General features: G+C 39.5%; 1 protein-coding gene across 2 annotated transcripts; it reads left to right on the top strand.

Annotated features, from left to right (window-relative positions):
- The first annotated feature begins 4,281 nt into the window (after positions 1 to 4,281).
- Positions 4,282 to 21,987, top strand: TDO2 (tryptophan 2,3-dioxygenase). Of its 2 annotated transcripts, XM_086345962.1 has the most exons (13): positions 4,282 to 4,422; positions 4,648 to 4,753; positions 6,608 to 6,698; positions 7,513 to 7,542; positions 9,134 to 9,204; positions 10,236 to 10,363; positions 11,674 to 11,860; positions 13,134 to 13,241; positions 16,089 to 16,200; positions 16,770 to 16,827; positions 18,094 to 18,173; positions 18,996 to 19,086; positions 20,397 to 21,987. In XM_086345962.1, exons 1-13 carry the CDS (start codon positions 4,388 to 4,390, stop codon positions 20,548 to 20,550), a joined length of 1,251 nt encoding a protein of 416 aa, XP_086202088.1. In that variant the 5' UTR covers positions 4,282 to 4,387; the 3' UTR covers positions 20,551 to 21,987. The 2 variants fall into 2 exon arrangements, with proteins under 2 accessions (XP_086202088.1, XP_086202089.1); XM_086345963.1 differs by lacking the exon at positions 7,513 to 7,542.
- The last annotated feature ends 1,929 nt before the right edge of the window (positions 21,988 to 23,916 follow it).

Genomic DNA, 23,916 nt, shown 5'->3' with positions numbered 1-23,916 from the left:
TAGAAGATCTGAGAGCTTCCCTGGTGGCTCAGATGGTAAAGAATCTACCTGCAATGCAGGAAACCCAGGTTTGATCCCTGGCTTGGGAAGATCCCTTGGAGAAAAAAAAATGGCTATCCACTCCAGTATTCTTGCCTAGAGAATCTTATGGACAGAGGAATCTGGTGGGCTACAGTCCATGGGGTCACAATGAGTTGGACGTGACTGAGTGACTCACACACACACACACAAGATCCAAGTGGAATCTTATTTTAAAAAAGAAGAAAACTTTTTGCTTCTAAAATATCTAATTTTTCTAATTCATAGTGAAAGAAGTTTCCTTATTTCTTTCACTAGTATAGGAACCAGTATGTGGAGAACACTTCTCAACCTTAAAGAGAATAGAATAAATTATTTAGCTGTATTCTTTGTAAACTCATAGCTAGTTAAACAATCACATGGAGAAAGAGGAGCTATTAAATATTCTCTGCTTCCAAACACTCCAGACCAGGATACCAGGACCTGTTTCTGTCTCTCCTGCTGACAAACCCCTGTCCTGGGAATAAGTAATTGCCAAGATGTATCTGTAAAAAGGGCTTCCCAGGTGGCACAATGGGCTTCCCTTGTGGCTCCGCTGGTAAAGAGTCTGCCTGCAATGCAGGAGACCTGGGTTCAATCCATTGGTTGGGAAGATCCCCTGGAGAAGGAAAAGGCTACCCACTCCAGTATTCTGGCCAGAAGAAGTCCATGGACTGTGTAGTCCATGGGGTCACAAAGAGTCAGATACAACTAAGTGACTTTCACTCACAGGTGGCTCTGAGGATAAAGAATCTGTCGGCAGTGAAGGAGACACAGGTGAGGTGGGTTAGATACATGGGTCAGGAAGATCCCCTGGAGAGGGGAATAGCAACCCATTCCAGTATTCTTTCTTGGGAAATCTCATGGACAGAGGAGGCTGGCAGGCTCAGACCATGAGGTTGCAAAGAGACAGACACAACTGAGATGACTGAGCACATACACACACCTGTATATATCTGTAAAAACCCCAAGGGAATACAGGGGTCAAGGATGTGGCTTACATGATTTTCAAGTTCTTTATAACATTTTCCTGCTGTTTATCCTTCTGTAAAACTGCATTAATGTTAAAATTTATTATAGTCATAAAATCAGAATTTTGCTTCCCTGGTAGCTCAGCTGGTAAAGAATCCACCTGCAATGAAGGAGACCCCAGTTGGATCCCTGGGCTGGGAAGATCCCCTGGAGAAGGGAACGACTACCCACTCCAGTATTCTGGCCTGGAGAATTCCATGCAGTCACAAAGAGTTGGACATGACTAAGTGACTTTCACTTTCAAGATCTTTGAAACTACAGTCAATTTTAAACATCTTCATTTCTTTTGATGAAGTTGATACATATACATGTTAATTTTCCCATTTCACAAATTAGTCAGTTGTAGAATTATGGACAGAGGTTCGTGACATTGTACAGGAGACAGGGATCAAGACCATCCCCATGGAAAAGAAATGCAAAAAAGCAAAATGGTTGTCTGGGGAGGACTTACAAATAGCTGTGAAAAGAAGAGAAGCGAAAAGCAAAGGAGAAAAGGAAAGATATAAGCATCTGAATGCAGAGTTCCAAAGAATAGCAAGAAGAGATAAGAAAGCCTGCCTCAGCGATCAATGCAAAGAAATAGAGGAAGACAACAGAATGGGAAAGCCTAGAGATCTCTTCAAGAAAATTAGAGATACCAAGGAAACATTTCATGCAAACATGGGCTCGATAAAGGACAGAAATGGTATGGACCTAACAGAAGCAGACAATATTAAGAAGAGGTGGCAAAAATACACAGAAGAACTGTACAAAAAAGATCTTCACGACCCAGATAATCACGACGGTGTGATCACTCACCTAGAGCCAGACACCCTGGAATGTGAAGTCAAGTGGGCCTTAGGAAGCATCACTACAAACAAAGCTAGTGGAGGTGATGGAATTCCAGTTGAGCTATTTCAAATCCTGAAAGATGATGCTGTGAAAGTGCTGCACTCAATATGCCAGCAAATTTGGAAAACTCAGCAGTGGCCACAGGACTGGAAAAGGTCCGTTTTCATTCCAATCCCAAAGAAAGGCAATGCCAAAGAATGCTCAAACTACAGCACAATTGCACTCATCTCACATGCTAGTAAAGTAATGCTCAAAATTCTCCAAGCCAGGCTTTAGCAATATGTGAACTGTGAACTTCCAGATGTTCAAGTTGGTTTTACAAAAGGCAGAGGAACCAGAGATCACATTGCCAACATGCGCTGGATCATGGAAAAAGCAAGAGTTCCAGAAAAACCTCTATTTCTGCTTTATTGTCTATGCCAAAGCCTTTGACTGTGTGGATCACAATAAACTGTGGAAAATTCTGAAAGAGATGGGAATACCAGACCACCTGACCTGCCTCCTGAGAAACCTACATGCAGGTCAGGAAGCAACAGTTAGAACTGGACATGAAACAACAGACTGGTTCCAAATAGGAAAAGGAGTATGTCAAAGCTGTATGTTGTCACTCTACTTATTTAACTTATATGCAGAGTACATCATGAGAAATGCTGGGCTGGAAGAAGAACAAGCTGGAATCAAGATTGCTGGGACAAATATCAAAAACCTCAGATATTCAGATGACACCACCCTTATGGCAGAAAGTGAAGAGGAACTAAAGAGCCTCTTGATGAAAGTGAAAGAGGAGAGTGAAAAAGTTGGCTTAAAGCTCAACATTCAGAAAACTAAGATCATGGCATCTGGTCCCATCATGGCAAATAGATGGGGGAACAGGGGAAACAGTGGAAACAGTGTCAGACTTTATTTTGGGGGGCTCCAAAATCACTGCAGATGGTGATTGCAGCCATGAAATTAAAAGACGCTTCCTCCTTGGAAGGAAAGTTATGACCAACCTACATAGCGTATTCCAAAGTAGGGACATTACTTTGTCAACAAAGGTCCATCTAGTCAAGGCTATAGTTTTTCCAGTGGTCATGTATGGATGTGAAAGTTGGACTGTGAAGAAAACTGAGTGCTGAAGAATTGATGATTTTGAACTGTGGTGTTGGAGAAGATTCTTGAGAGTCCCTTGGACTGCAAGGAGATCCAGCCAGTACATCTTAAAGGAGATCAGTCCTGGGTGTTCTTAGGAAGGAATGATGCTAAAGCTGAAACTCCAGTCCTTTGGCCACCTCATGCGAGGAGTTGACTCATTGGAAAAGACTCTGATGTTGGGAGGGATTGGGGGCAGGAGGAGAAGGGGATGACAGAGGATGAGATGGCTGGATGGCATCACTGACTCCATGGATATGAGTCTGAGTGAACTCCAGGAGTTGGTTATGGACAGGGAGGCCTTGTGTGCTGCAGTTCATGGGGTCACAAAGAGTCGGACTGAACTGAGTGACTGAGCGACTGGACTGAACTGAAATGAGGGCCAAGACTGGAAATGAGGCTTTTGACCTCTAATGACTCTGGGGAATTAGACATAAGCTGACCATTGAGATAAATAGGAAAAGCCATCTCTGTGTGGTTCTTTGTGCACTGCAGTGGTGGATAGGGAGGATGGAGTCTCTGCTCTGGCTCCATGGACCTCAAAGCAACAGTTAGAACTTAGGCCAATCAGTAATATTTTCTAGAAAGAATACTTTCTCATGAACATGCTTTGGAACTCAAGTTATGTTATTACTGTTTTAAAATTATCTGCAGACATAGTGGGTTGACTCCCAGTGCCCTGTAGTCAGTATGCCCAAGTGTCAGTAAATTAATAATATGCATTTAAGTTCTAATACAGTAAGCAGCATGACTGCTGCTAATTATTAAATGAGATTTAGACCAGGAAAACTTTGAAGAGGGGCTGAAATTGGGGTTTAAGTGTGAATCCTGCCTCTGTTGAATAATGAGTTTCTCCAGAGACACTCAAGGTCCGTCTTTGGCTTTGGAGTTGTAAAAATATCCAAATCTAAGACCAAGAGAATAAATACTTGTTTTTTAACAAGCTCATTCTCTTATACATTCTAACACTATGCAAATGTGTTCTTGGAATAGAATAGTTAAATCTTTGGGTTTTTAAACTTTGCCTCTCATCGATTTATTTACTGCTTGTTGTTTTGGATATGAAAGCAGAACTTAGCAAGTCAAATACTGTTGGCAGAATACTCAGGTCTATAGCAAACAAACTGCCCCAAACATAAATCCACGCTACGGTCTGCCAAAGTTCAGCTTCTGTACCAACTGAAACAGAAGTCCCACTAGGAGATGCAAAGGGGCTGATTGGCTGGGGCAGGGTGGGCAGGGTACATAAAAGGCAGCTGTGGACCATCTGGGGAGGTCAGCCTCATCATCCAGCTATAGTTAGAGCTCTGGGCTGCCCTGACAGTGTATCTTCATCATGAGTGGGTGCCCCTTTTTAGGAAAGAGCTTTGGGTGAGTATTTACCTCTATCCTGAGTATGGTTAAGCTCTTAGGAAGGTCAGATAGGAGAAGTAATTTCAGAATTTCAAGAGCAAAGGTGAAAACTGTCAGCCTTCTTCCACTGTTTAATCATCTACTTTGAAAAGTTAGGAATAAGAGAATTCTCGTCGCTCCTGTTATTCGGTACTGTGCTTTCTCAAGCTCTATTTTTTCCCCTTTTACTTCTTTCACCTGCAGATATGCTTTTAAACCACTCTCTGCACAAGGCAGTGAAGAAGACAAATCACAGGCCGGTGTGAACAGAGCCAGTAAAGGAGGACTTATCTATGGGAACTACCTGCAAGTAAGTGGCAGGGTCCTTACAAGAATTATCTTTCATTTTTGGGCCTTAAACTCAGTTACATGACATTTTCATGTTTGGGGATTGTTTTGTGTTTGTTTTTGCAGTTGGGCTTCCCTGGTAGCTCAGCTGGTAAAGAATCTGCCTGCAATGCAGTAGACCCTGGTTGGTAGCTCAGCTGGTAAAGAATCTGCCTGCAATGCAGTAGACCCTGGTTCGATTCCTGAGTCAGGCAGATCCCCTAGAGAAGGGATAGGCTCCCCACTCCAGTATTCTTGGGCTTCCCTGGTGGCTCAGCTGGTTAAGAATCTGCCTGCAATGTGGGAGACCTGGGTTTGATCCCTCTGTTGGGAAGAGCCCCTGGAGAAGGGAACGACTACCCACTCCAGTATTCTTGCTTGGAGAATTTCATGGACCGTATAGTCCATGGGGTCGTAAAGATTCTCAGTCACCCAATAGTTTTATGGATCTAAAGATATCTCTTTTTATACAAATGTATGCTTTTTTGAGCATATATTTTTATTAGAAAATTCTAAGACTTGTATGTAAAGATTCACCTGCCCAACAAACGTACAATAATGGCAGAGAAAGCGTAGATAACTGGCTGGCATTGCACGACCTGTTCACGTGAGACCTGGTTACTAGATCCCAGCCTAGAATTGCAAATGTAGCCAGACAATTTCTCTTTTAAATTCTTTATTGTAAAGTGGAAATGTTGAAGGCATATGTTTAGATGAAAGAAGGGTGTTAAAAAGAGGTATTTGAACATTATTTTATTTTTTTTTTGCCACTTGGCATGTGGGAACTTAGTTCCCTGACCAGGGGTTGAACCCTCACCTCTTGCAGGGGAAGCATGGAGTCCCAGCCACTGGACCACTAGGGAAATTGCTGGAGATTATTTTTAAGATGTGAAATGATTAGAATCCTTGATGACTTTGTTGATGGGTTTCTAAGGATGAGCTGATAGGCAATGTTAAGACCTTCTTAGAACTGACTCTTTAGGAGAATAAAAGAACAGCAGACACGTAGTAGGCTAAGCAAGTTATAGAGCTTTTATGGCACTGGCTTCAAGAGATGGAAGGGATGTGATTTCTCAGTGAGGGTAATAATATGTATTAGTAAAAATTCCTGGGCTTCCCCAGTGGCACAGTGATAAAGAATCCACCTGCCAATGCAGGAGACTCTAGAGACTCAGGTTCGAACCCTGGGTTGGAAAGATCCTTTGGAGGAGGGCATGGGAAACCACTCCAGTATTCTTGCCTGGAGAATCCCACGGACAGAGGAGCCTGGTGGGCTACAGTCCATTTGGTGGCAAAGAGTCAGACATGACAGCACACACACATACACAGATATAATTTCTTCTGAAAAGAATAAAACTCATAAATTCAACTCACTCCTTGTGAAGAGACATTAATTGTTTAAAAGAAAGTAGATTGGTTCCTGAGTATTTGGGAGTTTTTTTTTTTATAGTATCATATTCTATTTATTAAAGTTGGTAAAAATCAAGTTTTGCAATTTCAATATCAGTCTTTTTGTAATCTTTTTTTCCAGTTTTACTGAGATATAATTGACATATAACTTCTCATAAGTTTAAGGTGCCCACACGTTGATTTGATTACACTTACATATGGCATAGTGATTACTACCAGAGCATTAACTAATGCCTGCATCATGTCACATAATCACCTTTCTTGTTTTTTTTTTTTTTTTTGTGGTAAGAACATTTAAGATCTAGTATATGGTGCATTGTCATTAACTACAATCACTATGGTGTACATTAGATCCTAACTGTAACTTATTCATCATGTAAATAGAAGTTTCTACAAAATCAGTTTTTCTATTTTTTTTTGTTTGAAGTTGGAAAAAGTTTTGAATGCACAGGAGCTTCAAAGTGAAATGAAAGGAAATAAAATCCACGATGAACATCTTTTTATCATAACTCATCAAGGTAAGTCACACACAGGGTTGAACAGTAACTATTCGTAGTAGTTTCCCATTAGTAATGGGGAGAGTTACAATGCTTTTAACTGTAGAATGGTGGAAAAGTAAAGGATCACGTTTGCTAGGGTGCTTGCAAAGCCTTTGCTCTCAGATAAATTATCATAGGTCCTCCTTCTGGGATTTACTACAGTCTTCTTTCCGTTACCTCACTACTTATCAGGTAGGACTTTGTCCTTAATCCAAAGAGACTTTTTATCTCTTGGAATTCACAAAGAATCTGAAAGTTAAGATGTCACTACTTGTCAACTCAGAGCTATTTTCAAGAAATAGATCACTCACATTTACTGTAACTGTACATGTCCTACAGAAATTTGGTACTAAACAGGAATATAAATTTTATCTAAAATGTGTATTCATTCTCTCCAGACTTCTAACTTCTGGGTAGTGGTTTTTTAACATAGGAGTCCATGACTTTGGAAGTTGAGGAAGTCTCAGAACTCTTTGACTTGTGTGAAAGATTTCACAAATATGTGTCTTACAGAAGTCTGTTACCCCAAAACATTCAGATTTACTCTAACTCCTTTGTATCTAATACTGTCCTCTGGTTGATCATGGCTCCGTCTCTCATGCTGATCAGCACTGCATTTCTAGATGTTTCTTTGTCTTATCCATTCTTTCTGTCTTTCAAATGATTGTTTTCTTCACTGACTGGCTAATATAACCAACTCCTTTGAGGAAAAAAAAAAAAAGGAAAATAATTGGCTTAATGTGTTACTTCTTCTGTTTTTTATGGTGACATTCTGTTGGTGGCTTATACCAAGACAAAATCAATGAGGGCAGAATGACAGCAGGTGAGCATACATCTAGAATCAGAAATCTATTTCGAATCCCATCTCTACCATTAAAGATGATGCAACCTCAGTCTGGTTTCTGGACTAGTAATTCTCTTCATTTCCCCATCTGTACAATGGGAAGAATGATTACATCTTCTCATTCACAGAGCTCCTGTGAGGATGACATGAGATAAGGTGTGTTACACATTTAGTTCAAGGTACAGCATGCAGTGAGCTCATAGTAAATGGTAGCTTGCATCATTTGATGGAGAAACTTTCCTTCTATTAGAACACAAGGTAAGCAGGTCATGGGACCTGCTACCCATAGTTAAACTTGAAAAATTGATAAATAAACTGATCAAAAAATATTTGATTTGCTCTTTTTGTCTAAAGATGGAAATTAGATTTCTAAAGTCTCCTTAGCTCTAATTTAAAGGTATAATTTTATTCCTTTCATTAGTACAGAAGCACAGCCTTTGCCCAAACAGAATGCATGAGCAATCATTAAAATGATTCATTTCCATGTTCCCCTAATGACTACATTTGCTATTTAATTTATCTATTTATAAAATAATCACCCAGTGTTTATCTTATCTCAAACATTATGCCAGGAGCTGAGGGAAACTGATGAATATGACAGAGTTTCAGCCTGTTCATAACTTGTCCTCCCTGTAAAGTCTGCGCCTAAGTTGTTTCAGTCGTGTCTGACTCTGTGCGACCCCATAGACGGCAGCCCACCAGGCTCCCCCATCCCTGGGATTCTCCAGGCAAGAACACTGGAGTGGGTTGCCATTTCTTTCTCCAAAGCATGAAAGTGAAAAGTGAAAGGGAAGTTGCTCAGTCATATCTGACTCTTAGTGACCCCATGGACGGCGGCCTACCAGGCTCCCCCGTCCATGGGATTTTTCAAGCAAGAGTACTGGAGTGGGGTGCCATTGCCTTCTCCGCTGTAAAGTCTAAATCTCTAGAAACAAACATGTCATCATACTCATTAGGTTGCGCGCATGATGCTTAGTCGCTCAGTGGCGTCCAACTTTTGCAACCTTATGGACTGTAGCCCACCAGGCTCCTCTGTCCATGAGATTATCCAGGCAAGAATACTGGAATGGGTAGCCAGTTCCTTCTCCACAGAAACTTCCCGACCCAGGGATCGAACCCTTATTGCAGGGATCAAACTTCTGTATTGTAGGCAGATTCTTTTCTGTCTGAGCCACCAGGGAAGCCCATTCATTACGTTAATGAATTATTAATATCTCACTTTATAGATATTCAGTATTACTTCTGCTTCTCCACACACCTCCAGCTTCCACATGGGAAGATAAGATTATTTGCTGTATCCCAAAAAGACATTTACAGTATTTAGTTGAAAGAAATAAGTTCAAAAATAACATAAAGCACATAGATAACATACCTGACATATTAAAACATTCATTAAAAGGAGGCTATTTTAACTTGATCACTAATACTTGTTTGTTAGCATAGCATAGGGCTATGTTGGCATTTATAGACTTTTAAGTTACATTTTTATTTCTCTTTCAATGTGTTAGCCTTGTCTTTCATATAATTATGGTCAAAAGGCTCCCGACTGATGATGATCTTCTCCTTGCAGCTTATGAACTCTGGTTTAAGCAGATCCTGTGGGAATTAGATTCTGTTCGTGAGATCTTTCAGAATGGCCATGTGAGTTGCTATGTCACAGTATTCCTTTCATACTTTTCTTTGAGAGTGTAGAAAATATTATTAATGGGAAAAGTTTAACACCAAATGGTGGAATTAGTATTTAAGGGGGAAAAAAGTTTCTAGTGTAGAGAGTTTAGTCATGTTCTTCCAGTGTAATTATCACCATGCCCTGGCTTTAAGATGCCTTTCAAATTTTATTTTCAAGTCCTTTGTTTAGAAATCAATTTTTTTCCCTGCAAAAAGTTGTTACAAATGACAGTGGATTGCCAGGACAGCTAATGTAGATTCTTTAATCAATAGCTACCAGAATTGTATTTCTAATGAATGTTTGCTATGAGAAGATAGGAGCAATGATGAGGGAGGTGACACAGGAGGAGAGGTGGAGATGGGGAAAGAGAATAGACAAGATGAGGAGGATGAGCCAGAAGAGGATTAGGAGGAACAGAGTGGGAGGAGGGAGAGTCAGAGTCCTGGTGATGTTCCCTCAGTCTCCCTCCCAGCCCACTTCTTGCACACGTACCTTCCTCCATCCTTGGAGGACACAGGACACAGTCTTGTGTTCTCCAGCTCAGAGCCCGTGTGCCAAGGGGGCTGGGAAGGAGAGAACATCCATCCTCTGTGAACATCATCCCCATCCATTTCCATGGCAACTCCTGCCCTTGAGACAGAACAGAGGAACCCAAGTGTCTGCTTAATTCTTACCCACAAGTTTCCATGTTCTCCTAAACTTTATTCCTCAGAGCAAAACTGAGACATTTGCTTTGAAATCAGTGGGAGTTGTGTTCCAGAATTTACTCAAATTGTCCTTCCATAGAATTTTTCTAGATTTAAAGAAAAAAAAAAAAAGATTTGAATGTTGCAGACACTTCTTGCAAACAATTCAGAGTTGCCATTAGTTTAGCATCTACCTAAGGCACATTTTAATGCAAATGTTCCTCTTTAAAGTAGAGATAACATCCACAGGAGTGCATTGTTTAGTGTCTCCCAGAATTGAGGATTGATTACTCAGTGTCTTGTCTCCTAACACCCAGGTGAGGGATGAGAGGAACATGCTGAAGGTGATCACCCGAATGCACCGAGTGGTGGTGATCCTCAAACTCTTGGTCCAGCAGTTTTCCGTCCTGGAGACCATGACAGCCTTGGACTTCAATGACTTCAGGTGCGCGCGCGGCTTTGCCAGCATACAGGGGTTACCCTTCCCTTCTGATGGGCTGGAGAGAACGTGCCTGCTGTTTTGCGTGGCGTTAAGGAGTCAGTCTTGCTGACAGTCTGTCACTGTGAGCACTTGGGAGCCGTCATCCCGAAGCATTTGAGTAGCTATTGAAAATATTTCATCTCTTCCTTTCACATATGAACATAACAGGATCCATTAAATTCAATTCATCATGTGTACCCTAGTTTTATCCCAAAAGGATTTTAGACAGCTTAGCAAAATGGCTTAAAAGGCTGATATAATACACATTCTAAATTTAAATGATTAAAAACCAAAAATACAAGAGAAATAGGAATGATATGTAAAGAAGCATGTAACCAAAACTGACAGTATAAATTATGGATTGAACTATAAATTTTATTTTTTATGTGTTTTAAATTTTTATTTTATATTAGACTACAGTTAATTAACAATGTTGTGTTAGTTTCAGGTGTTCAGCAAAGTGATTCAGTTATACATGTACATGTATCTATTCTTTTTCAGATTCTTTTCCCACTTAGGTTATTATGGAATGTTTAGCAGTCAAACTATAAATTTTATAAGAAAACTTTTTCATAACTAAGATTTGAGAAGAAATTTTAAGAGCATGGGGTGCAGAAGCAGTATCCTCTACATGGTTGGTAATCAAATGAAAAGAAGTAGAATTCCTTTTTAGTATATACTTAACAAATTGAAGTCTTAGTACCAGTTATAGGGAGAACATTTATAGGGATGTGAGGGTTGTGCCTGGTGGGAGTAATCACATTTTGTGATGCCCTGTTTTGTGCAACATTCCATTCATTTCACTTGTGGAGTCTCACAGTGCTGAACTTTGAGAATTGAACTTTAAGGAGAAACTGAAGAAAATTTACAAAGGAACTTTTAGCACTATTGAATAAGAAGTATTGCTCAATGTTCATCTGTCTTTACCTTAGGAAAAAACTTAGTATACACACATGCATGTACATCTATGCATGTGTGTATATAAGCACACATGTGAACGCACATACACAGATATAAACACACATTGGTACACTATGACCCTTCACAAACTATACAAACATCGGCCTGCAGAGAGGATGATGGCTAGGAGCTCGTTGTCCTGATTGGATCAAGTCCAAGTCATGGGTTCAGCCCTGGGCTGTTGTGTGTCTGTGCCTGGTGACACCTGCAGAGTCACATGACCACCGCCTCCCCCCTCCCCAAGAAGGCAGTGTTACAGTGATTTACAATGCGCACCTTCCCCTGCTCTTCTCTCCCGGGACCTGTTCTCAAAGAGAGTACCTATCCCCGGCGTCCGGCTTCCAGAGTCTGCAGTTCCGCCTGTTAGAAAACAAGATAGGGGTTCTGCAGAGCTTGAGGGTCCCTTACAACAGAAGACACTACCGTGACAACTTCAGAGGGAAAGACAACGAGCTTCTGCTGAAGTCCGAGCAAGAAAGGACGCTTCTGCAGCTGGTTGAGGTGCGTGCGCAGACGTAACGTTTCGCTCAGCACGTGTAGTTCACTGAGCTTCTGCGAGATCCGGACTTCAAAACTCCTGTCGAAATTGGGTTGCATTTGTTGTAAATAAGAGAAGAATGAACTTATAAAAATACTTCAACTGGTAAATTCCACTAATTAAAATATTAAGAACTCTCTTGAGAACTTCAGAGATATTTCTATAGTCAATGATATGTTAACATTTAATAACCTCTATATCTTATTAAAACAATCCTTTTAAACATTCCTGCTAAGCAACTAGCATTGGGTTAGCTGATTTTTAAACTGGGTATGGTTATTTATTTAATGAGCTTTACTTTAAAATATTCCATAATTGAAAAGTTCCACAAGTTGAGTATGTTTCTTAATTAAACTACATCACTAAGGTTCATCACTAAAGTTCTGTCCTTCAGGATTTCCCCCAGTCATATCTAGTTCTCTGTGGGTCTGTACATGGTCCTGAGGAATTATTAGTTTCTGCGCAAGAAAATTATTAAAAAGGATTGTACAGTCTTGACTTCTTGGACAAAGGCTTTTACTTTGCAAATTAAACTTTTATTTTAGCAAATTATGCTCTGCTCACTAATCCCCTGGGCATTATAAATACAGATTTAGGTTAATAAACTATTAATGCCACTTAATGGCTATAGAAAAAGAATCACAAAGTTAAATTCAAAACCAAGAATAAGCTATATGAGAGCTCATAGAGATGCATGGACTCGTTTTTATTTCTAGATTAAAAATCCTGTGGAATCTGGAAATAATTGAGTAGCTAGCTGATTTCAATGTTGCTAAGTACACAGTGTTCTTGCATTTAGATCAAATCAAATTATATATGATATGATTCCTTCAGCTCCTAAGACATAAACTATTTTGAGAATAAACCAGTATACCTCATTAAAACAACATATACATATGTTCATAGATCTATAGAACAAAACTGGAATATCTGTAATAATTTGTTAATAGAAAGTAAATTTTTAATATGATTGCCCTCTAGATTAGGAGAAAAAAACACTGCTGTTTTATAAATGAAGAAATTGAAGGGGAGAGTGGATATAGCTCAGTGGTAGAGCATTTGACTGCAGATATTGAAAGGAAAGAGAAACGTTTACATACAAAAAGATTAATGATGTACTGACATTTTCCTCAAAACCAGGAAAATTTTATATTTCAAGTTCACAAATGTTTGTTACAAAACATTTGACATATTTTAAATTTTACAATGTATTCACTTGAAAAATATTTACTTCAGGCATGGCTGGAAAGAACCCCAGGTTTAGAGCCGCATGGATTTAACTTCTGGGGAAAGCTTGAAAAGAACATTGTCAAAGGTTTGGAAGAAGAATTCACAAAGATTCAGGTATTTGTGAAACCATAAGTAAACATAAGTTTACTATAGGAGAAGTTTTGGGAATTTTATTTTAATTTTATTTTCTCTTAGTCTTTCATTTTCCTTATTTCTTTTTCTTTTACACGTGCATCTGCTTGGAATATATTACACAAGTGATTTAATTTTATTGATGCATAATAAAAAATAAGTGAAGGAGTTTATTGTAGGCAAGATTTTGAGGAGATGAGACTAATAGAGATTTTTCATTTTTATTGAAAGTTTCATGTTATGATTGCTTCTAGACAGAAGTGGGCTCACAAAGGACCAGTCAACCAATACATTAAGTCACGTAACTTCCCCTTCACTCATGTATGCTGAGTTCCTCCTATTGGCTGAGTTCTTCCTCAGACCATGGCAAACTTCCCTCAGTTAAAACAATACTGTTGATTCCTCAGTTTCTCTCATGTTATGGGCCCTCATCCTTTCTTCATGACCAAATTTTTGGAAGAGTTGTTTCAATTCTACATCTTGAGAGGCTATGTGCACCATGCAGTGTTGTCACAGTCACGGGTCAAATTCCCCTTCCCTTCTTGGTGACCCTGTAACATACCCTTCTGCTACCTGGTTCATTTGCTTCCCTCCCTTCATGGGCAAAATGTAAAATATGAGTATTTACCTCATAGAGATATTGTGAACGTTACATTGGATTCATATTTGCAGGGTATTTAGAACAGCAGTGAGTGTAATTATTTCTTTTTCTCCATCTAATTCTCACCGTGGTTCAGTCTGCCTTCCTGTTGTTCACAAGTGACCCCCGTATGTAAATCCAATGGCCGTTTTATCTTCATTTTATTTCATTTCCTACTGGCTTTAATACTAATCACTACCTACACTTTCTTGAACATTCTCCCCACCCAACCCCTCTCCGCCATGGTTTTGGTATCAACATTTTGTTCTCACCTAGCTTTCTGACCCTTACTTCTCCAGCTCTTTCATGGGTTCATGTTTCTTTCTGAAACCAGTAACTGATGGAGATTCACAATGCATGGGCTCAGGTCCCTTGTATCCTCTTTTTCCTCTTCCACCAGGTGAACTCATTTATACCTGCTGCTGCAGCATCTGCTTAGACACCAGTAATTCTCAACTGTTTATGTCTAGCTTATTTGGCTCTTTGAATTTCATAATCCATTCTCCTTTCCCAGATAACTCTTTCCCAGTCTTCAGGTCTTGTTTCAAGGAAAACTTCAGCAGGAGGGTCTTTATTGAACTCTCTGCTACTATAAGTTGTGATGGTATGACATTGCTCCTTTACTTCACTGCCCGTGGTTGCAATTATTTAAAATTCTTTTTCAAAAAATTGAGGTATAGTTGTCTTACAATGTTGTATTAGTTTCTGCTATAAAACAAAGTGAATCAGCCATATGTATACATACATGCCCTCTGTCTTGAGACTCCAACCTCCCCATCCCACCCCTCTAAGTCATCACAGAGCACCAATCTGAGCTCCCTGTGCTATACAGCAGCTGCCCACTAGCTATCTATTTTATAGTAGTGTATATATAGGGCTTCCCAGGTGACAAGAGTGGTGAAGAATCCACCTGCCACTGCAGGAGATGCAAGAGCAGTGGGTTTGATCCCTGGGTCAGGAAGATTCCCTGGAGGAGAAAATGGCAACCCACTCCAGTATTCTTGCCTGGAAAATCCCATGGACAGAGGCTACAGTCCATGGGGTCACAAAAGAGTCAGACATGACTGAGCGACTGAACACAAACATGCATAGTATATATATAATCCCAATCTCCCAATTTATCTCACTCTTTTGCCCTCTGTTTCCAACCCTCCATGTCCACACATTTGTTCTCTACATATTCATCTCTATTCCTGCCCTGCACTGTTTATAACAGCAAAGATCTGGCAACAACCTAAATGTCTGTCAACAGAAGAATGGATGAAGATGCGGTACATTTATAAAATAGAGTATTACTCAGCCATAAAAAATGAACGCAATTAGGTCATTTGTAGAGAAGTGGATGCACCTAGAGTCTGTCATACAGAGTGAAGTAAGTCAGAAAGAGGAAAAATAAAGTATGTTGATGCATATATGTGGAGAAATGGTTCAGATGAACCTAGCTGTATGGTTGTAATTTAACAAGTTTTCAGTGTTTTAGTCCCACCAGATAGAGATCAGGGGACTCGGTTTTTGCTCACAATTTTTTCTCTATCACTAGCCTGACATTTACTGAATAAATGAATAGTCCATTGGCCATAGAAGGCACACACATTCTGACCACATGATATGCTTGATCTGGTAAATGGAAGTCAGCTGGAGTAACTGATTTTTGCTCCAAGTAATTGAATTCTAAGTAGAGCATGTGTTGAAGGCAGGAAAATGCAAATTTCCTTAAACAAATCAATAAATATCAAGTGAATAAAAATATAACAGTGAAAAATATCTAAGGAATTGTATTTATAGAATATTGCTCTGAAGATAGAATTTCAGTAGAATTAGTAGTTTCTCTGACTAGGAATTCTTAACTTTTCCTAACTGGAATTAATTTACTCCCTGTATTAAATAATTGTCTAAAATTAGACATTATTGACCCCTCATAGTCACTCCAGTTTTGCCCAAATTCATTTATCATGACATTTATGAAAAGAGTATTTGAGTTTAACAAATCATTTAAACTTAAACAAAAGGGTAGAACCAGTGGGCATGAGGCCTCCCTAATTTTCCAAGCTTATAGTCTTAGATGATACACTGCATATCCTAGGGGACACCTTTTCTGCACCTGGGCTAGTCTATTTCTCACAAGCAGTATTTTCTAAAATAAGAATTTATTTTCTTTTGGGAATATTAATGCAGCTTTTCTCCCAAAGGCTAAGGAAGAGTCAGAGGAAAAGGAGGAACAAATGGCTGAATTTCAGAAGCAGAAAGAGGTATTACTGTCCTTATTTGATGAGAAACGTCATGAGCATCTCCTTAGTAAAGGTAGGCATTTCTATTCAGAGGATCCTTTCCCTGGAACATAAGACTGTGAGCTCAAAATACCAAACCCTACTTCGGGGGGATAAAATGGACATTGATATTTCCATTCATAGAAGTAAGGAATTTTAAAATTTATCTTGCAAGTTATCTTTATCAATTTTTTCTTTTTTTGAAAGTGAAAAATATATTTAACTAACTTTATAATTCTATAATTTAGTTGCATTATTTTCAAAGAGATATTCATAAATGATACAGGAACTAAATATTTAGAGGGGAAAAGCTCACGTCCTTTTGTCTGTGGCTGTTTATTGCATGATTTCTGTCTATTTAAAAGTTTTGAGAATTTAAAGTGTGTGTGTATATACATGTATGTATTATTTTGTTTTTTAAAATCTAATACTAAAATAATGTTTTAAATGATAGTTTTCCAAATTCAAGTTAAGGGATTAAATATTTAACTAACATTCACATTATTTTCTAAAAACATGAACAATTACTTAAGGTGATGATGCCAAATTAACATGAGTGCCTTAAATTACCTATTAAATTAAAACTTGTTCCATGTCTTGCAGGAGAAAGACGGCTATCGTACAAAGCACTTCAGGGGGCCTTGATGATATATTTTTACAGGTAAAAACAAATCAAAAGAAGAGAATTTGAAGCAAAAAATTTAGGAGTAGATATAGATAATGTATCAAGTATAAAGCTTATACATTGCTTTAAAAACTAATTAGTTTAAAAACTAATCATAGTTTTTAAAAAGTCATTTAGATTTGGGGGAAAGCTTAGAAAATAATTGTGAAGTTTCATGAGGTTTTTCTTTATTTTAAATAGTAAGAGTCCAATGTTATCCCTGTCACGGGTTAAACACAGACACACACACACACACACGCACACACACACACGCACACACACACACACACAAGTTAATCAAATATCCTTTTCATTAAATTCTGTAACATTGTGTCCTAAGGACCCGAAGTTGAATCTGTCTCAGAATCTTAGCCATGAAATAGGTTCTGTCATTTAACGACATTGTTATTCCTGTTTTATAAAATGAAAAAGAATGAAGTAGAAGCACCATATAAATTGCTGTGCTCTTTGCTCTGCAATTTCAAGTCTAATTGTTGTCACCGCCCACTATGTCTGAGGCCCATCTGTGTTTCATAAATTGAATGTGTCAGAGCAAAAGATGCCACGCTGGTATAAAGCAAAAAAAAAAAAAATCTATGTTTACTGCGTGTCTTACTTGAATTCATTTAGTTTTTTAATCCTCTTTCACCTATTTTTCAGAATAGCAGCAGCATAAGAAACAGTTTTGACTGTTTTCCTCAATTCTTAGTGAATATATGCCATTCAAGCTTATGTATCCTCTGCAGAAAATACACCAAGTTGACGAAAACTGAAAAATATATATATAAGTAAAATTACATAGATATAAATTAAAAATATATAAATATACATATATAATTTTATTTTGTGTATATATTTATTTAATATATATTTATTATGTATATATGTATTAGAGGAAACTTTAACAGGCAGTCTTTGTTTTCACAGTTTAATATCCTTGCCTGGAAGAAGTAGCTAGCTATTATTGGCTAGAAAACCTTAGATGTTGTCTGTGTCTGCCTTTTATGAGAATGGGGGTGAGGTGTGACTCTGGTTATTTTATGTACTTCAAGAAATGTTCTAGAATCTTTAAACACACACTGAAAGATGAATTGTGTTATCCCCTAAGCCTGGGAGAGTTATCTAAGCTGTCACAGCTCCCCAGAGGCAAAGGGGATGTTGGTTTGGGGCCCAAGAGATTGTAGAGTATGTGTTCTTTCTGACACACTGGACTTGGCTGGACATGTTTATGGTCCAGATGATGATGGTGGTTTTGTTCCCTAGGGAAGAGCCCAGGTTCCAGGTCCCTTTCCAGCTGCTGACTTTCCTCATGGATGTGGACTCACTCATGACCAAGTGGAGATGTAAGCCCTTCCCCCCAACCTGACCCACAACCCTGCTCCCCTTCAAGCCCCCAATACCCCTCCACCCTCCATTTGTGTGTGTGTGTGCTGGGGGGGATGGGCTACTTTGTGAAAAAACAGCTCAGAAATTTCTCTGAGGGCCACCCACCCAGTGCACATGGCAGGCAGTTTTCAGGGCTCATATGTCCTCTGGGGGCCCAGGAAAATGTTGTGCTTGATCAGCAGGAAGAAAAGTGAAGTCACTCAGTCGTGTCTGACTCTTTGCGATCCCATGGACTGTAGTCTACCAGGTTCCTCAGTCCATGGAATTTTCAAGAGGACTGGAGTGGGTTGCCATTCCTTCTCCAGGGGATCTTCCCAACCCAGGGATCGAACCCGGGTCTCCCGCATTGCAGGCAGACGCTTTACCGTCTGAGCCACCAGGAATCATCAGAAGGAAAAAGTAAACTTTAGGTCAAAGAAAATGTTTTAATTTATAATAGTAATGTATTCATCTTTGTGTCAATACAACTTGAAAATATAACGTCAGTAGTTTTGTTTTAATGGAGGAAGGGCCCCATGAAGGCGGTAGGAACAAGGGCTCATAAAAGTCACAGTGTGCCCACACCCCCCGCCCTGGCATCCAAGAGCTAATCCTAGGGAAGAATGGATGCACCGCGCAGCCTGGACCAGGCGGAGCACCAGGCAACCTCCCCTTGTGCCGCATAGGCTCACAGGCGAACCTCCCATATGGAATGATAAAGGGGAGCCTTTTTTCAGAGGCAATAATCGTTCCGACCCCTCTGCCTCAGCGCCCTGGAGCTAATGTGTGTGTTCACCTAGATAACCACGTGTGCCTGGTGCACAGGATGCTCGGCAGCAAGGCGGGCACTGGCGGGTCCTCTGGGTACCAGTACCTGCGCTCCACCGTGAGGTAAGCCGGCGTCACCTTCACCTCCGCGGGGCCACCAGCACCTGTTTGAACACGGAGATGTGCTTTATCTAGGCAAGTCACTTACACTTGCTCCTGTCTGAACTGCTGGCAACACATTTATCCTTAAATTAAGGAATTCCTACAGGAGCTTTTGGAGATCATTGTAAACATCCTTATTTCTGGAAGGTCATCAATTGGATCCTGGGATGCGATTGGACACGGTACCAATATTTTCATCACCTGTGAGGGAGGGAACCAAGTTAACCCAAGGAGAAGTGTTTTCAACTCAGGGTACAGCACAGTGACCCGGAAATTCTTTGCAATTCACCTATTTTCATCCCTAATCTTATCACCTGATTGACTAAATTATAAAATGCACAGTTTCAGTTTTCATTATTTTTATACATCTTCATTTTCCCAAGAATAAAAGTTAGATTGAATGATTCTAAAAATTTATTAGTTTGAATTTTTATAATCATTACACATTTTCTCCTTTCCTGGAAATAAATTCTGTGAGCATGAAACCATAAATGATCACAGAAAATGAGCACACCCATCAGTGGCGATGGGAATAGTGAACGCAAACCACCTTCCTAGTGTGTCACTTTCTCATTAAATCATCACAAAGGCCTGGTGAGAGGAAGGGATTGTGGTTTTTATTTGATGAAGTTGGAAACCAAAACACTAAGCTTTGGACAGCTTGACCAAGGTCACATGAGTTGCAAATGACAGCAAAATATGAACCCAAATTTGATTTTAAAGACAAATGTTCTTCTGCAGGTGAAATGCAAGTGAAAATAGTTGGCTAACAAACATAAAAGCAATTTTAAAGTGAAAACCACTCTTATAGACATTTATTATATAATCTAAGATGGTGTTTCAATATATCAATACACTCATGTCTGTTACTTGGCAGCTACTTTACAGGTGAGAAATATTTTCCAATGAACAACTGGGAATTTTATTTGCTTTCAATTTATTATTTTGCATCCCACCCTTTAAAAATCAGAAATAGGAACACATCTTTATCTTCATGAAAGTAGCATGACAGTAATAACTCTAGGTTTTGTTCTGGCCCAGTCTGGTCTGGATCGCTGAAACATGTAATATTGTTTTATGGACATAAATTTTGGATATGGAATAAAAATGAAGCAATCTTAATACTAACACTACTTGATATATACAACACGTAACATATATAATATGATAGAATATAGAAATTTATTTATGGCAAAATATCATTATTTGAAACTTTAAAAAATCTTTTGTATCAATAATTCTAAAACATCTGTATATATGTGTTTTTCCAGTGACAGGTACAAAGTATTTGTAGATTTATTTAATCTCTCAACATATCTGGTTCCCCGACACTGGATTCCGAAGATGAACCCAGTCATTCATAAGTTCCTTTACACGGCTGAATACTGTGACAGCTCTTACTTCAGCAGTGATGAATCAGATTAAAATCATCTGCAAAAATCTATGAATTTGCTTTCTCAGTCTGCATTTAAAATTTTTTCTATGAATTTTCATGACTATACAGAGTCCTAATGTAATATATGTACTTACATATATATACATATATAGCATATATTAAACATATAGTACTGTAGCACTGATTCAAACCTAGAAATAATTTTATCACCTCATGTTTGTGATAACAGACTAAACATTAAGATAAGAAATTCAGTTAAATTATAACATTGTACATAGTGTATTTTCCTGTTAAAAACAATGTCCTAGTACTTATCTTAATGTAGCCATGTAATGCAATGGTTATCTCATTTCAAACATTGTAAGCTTGTAAACTTCAGCTGTTTCAAATATTTTATGGAATAAAATGTGTCATTCTGTACAAAGAGGTGTTCAGTCAAACATTTTGCAAGTATTAAGATTGTTTGTTGACATATATTGTTTTGGAAACATTGATTGCATCTGTCAGGACTCTTGGTGACCAAGGACAGAAATCTATCTGAAACTTAACGGGGTTCACTGGGCAGTTACTCCAGGAGATCCTGTATGTGACAAAAGCTTGGGAAGCTTGGAGCCCCCAGGGATGGATGTGGGCCCTGGAGACCTCAGTTCTTGGCACCTGGGGGAACCCTGTCTCATCTCTCTTTCTCAGTAGGGTTGCCCTTGCTCTTCCCTGTTGTGGACCAGTTCTGTCCTCAGGCTGCATCCATGCTTCAGCACCTCTAGACTCTCAGAGGGAAAAGTGCTCTTCCCAGCCCCAAGGCTCATGGTCTGGGAGGCAGAGCACACCCTAAGGCATGGCAGAATTGAGGTGACCATAGGTATTCTTTCCAGAAGACAGGAGACACATAAACTAAGAAATGACCAAGTTCATTTGTCATGAAAAGTGTGAGACCCAGAGTTTAGATCAGACAGGAGTTCCTTTCTTCTCTTTCTAGCATGGCCTGGCAATACTTAGTGGAATGTCTATTATGAAAATACTATAAAAAATTTTGGGATGTAGAATAACCTTGATGTCGGGTGATCATCTCTGTAAGAAGTAGGTTCTTGGTGGAACTGAACTATTCTTTGGTCTCAATTGCAACTTTTTCTCATAAGAATCATACTGCCTAGTTTATCTCTAAATTACATATAATTGCTTTTGCCTATATGTGTGTGTGGATACATATGTAGTACCTGATGGTGGTTAAGCTGAAAAATCCAAAGACAAATAGCATGGTGGCCGGTGGTAGTCCCTTAAGTTTGACAGTAAATGCATCTATTAATTACCTATTTTGATATAACAAGGTTAATCCCTAGTTTCCTATCTGTTTAATGGGGATAAAGTTTACAATTTTTGCTTTTTCTCATGAAGTAATGAAGTAATGTTAGTGGATGTTCTGTCACCAAGATGCCTTGGAAGTTTGAAATAAATGTTATTTGTCAAGACTTATTCTTTTAATAAGTAATCTTATTTAATTATTTTTATCTTGTTTCTTGGTGTGCTAGGTTATACAGCTGTAAGGGTTTTTTTCAAATGATGTATCACTAATTCTTATGTAAATGTCAAAACCACTTATGTACCATGTGTGTGTACTCAGTCGTGTCCGACTCTGTGCGACACCACAGACTGAACCCCGCCAGCCTCCTCTGTTCACGGAATTTTCCAGGCAAGGACACTGGAGTAGGTTGCCATTTCCTACTCCAAAACCACTTATAATGCCCCATTTAAACTTGCTTCTAGTGTCTACAATGCACTTTTAATAATTCTTAAATAAATCATGAAATCAAGGCTGCCCAATTTAGTATTCAGTCTGAGATCCCAGTGAAATCACATCCAGGAACATCTTGATGTTTTTCATTATGACTTCTACTAAATACATGACGATTTCATTGCTCTGCTCTTGGCCTCACTGGGTGAATGCCCAGCAGCTTGTCAGAGCTGGACCACAGCATACACCCACGTGGAATAGCAACTGGTAAGGCTGAGAAGCCAGTGAAAGAGTTAAAGCTTAGGCAGGCAGTCCAAGACCCTTTAAGGAGGAGGTGAACAGTCTTGCTCATGTTGTCCTTAAGCCTTGTGCAACAATGTATCTTGCCTGAGCTACATATTTAGGTCTGGAACTAAGATCACACAGCACAGTGTCTTACTTATGGAAATGCTTTTCTTAGGCTCTATGTTAATGATTATAATTGTAACAGATCTTGCCTGGGAACCTGTTTCTCAAGACTTGTACCCCTGGTTGCACAGCAACAGTGTATCTTGCCTGGAGGCACTGCAGGGAACCCTTCTCCCTGGCTAATCTTGTGCCTAAATTATCTCAGGATGTATGCCTTGGCAAAGGGTCTGGTGAACTCTTGCAACCTTGAGGTATTCTTTTTATGTATTCTCAGCAACCCACTCCAGTGTTCTTGCCTGGAGAATCCCAGGGACGGGGGAGCCTGGTGGCTGCTGTCTATGGGATCACACAGAGTCCGACACGACTGAAGTGACTTAGCAGCAGCAGCAGCAGGTAGTTGAAAAGTATATAAGGTCCCGCTTAAACTAGTGAGGCAGGTACTCTCCTGCCCCCTTCCATTGCCTCTTGCTGGAAGCTTTCTTTATCCCAGTTTAGTTCAGTTCAGTCACTCAGTTGTGTCCGACTCTTGGCGACCCCATGAATCGCAGCATGCCAGGCCTCCCTGTCCACCACCAACTCCCGGAGTTCACTCAGACTCACAAAATCTACACAAAGCTCTGAGTGACTGAGACTGTCTTTGGTTCCAGAGTTAAATCTTCTCCATCGTAGACCACGAATCCAGCAGCACCATTTACTGTGAGCTATCAACAGGAAGTGGCTTCTTTGGGAAATCTCTTTTAAAAGAGTTGATGTGTGATCTTTAGCCTTTAAAAGGCTAAAATGGGGGCAGGGGGGGATGGTGGTGGTGGTGAAATAACATGATTGTGGTGTCTTTTAGAACTGTCAACCCAGGAACACAGAGTAGATGGATTAGCATCCCGTCCACCACAAACAACTGGGGGGACTGATGAAACAGTTTCCCATCCTCAGGTGATTCCTGGTCTGGGGACCACACGTGAGAAGTCTTGGATTAAAGGACACGGACTTAGTGGGTCAACTCCTGGGCAGTGGGGGTGAGAGATGCTCAAGAATATGCACTGAGGGAAGGATGGAGAGAGGAGATGGAGAAGTGGCAGGTGATCAGGTGATGGATCAGGTATAGCTGTACTGGTAGAACACTCAAGATTTCCCTCAATTTCATTGATTGGGTCAATATATAATGCTCATGATGTTACCAAAAACAGAGACTCTAAGAAGTGTGGGGAGTTTTTTTGTTTGTGTGTGTTGTTTTTTTTTTTTTCTCTAAGGAGGGACAGGA

Source organism: Bos grunniens, chromosome 17, assembly GCF_055505025.1.
Source record: "Bos grunniens cultivar Pamir isolate PY7600 chromosome 17, Bosgru_T2T1.0, whole genome shotgun sequence".
Lineage (NCBI taxonomy): Eukaryota > Metazoa > Chordata > Mammalia > Artiodactyla > Bovidae > Bos > Bos grunniens.
The sequence above is the reverse complement of the archived record's forward strand: the minus strand, read 5'-3'. Positions and strand labels throughout refer to the sequence as shown.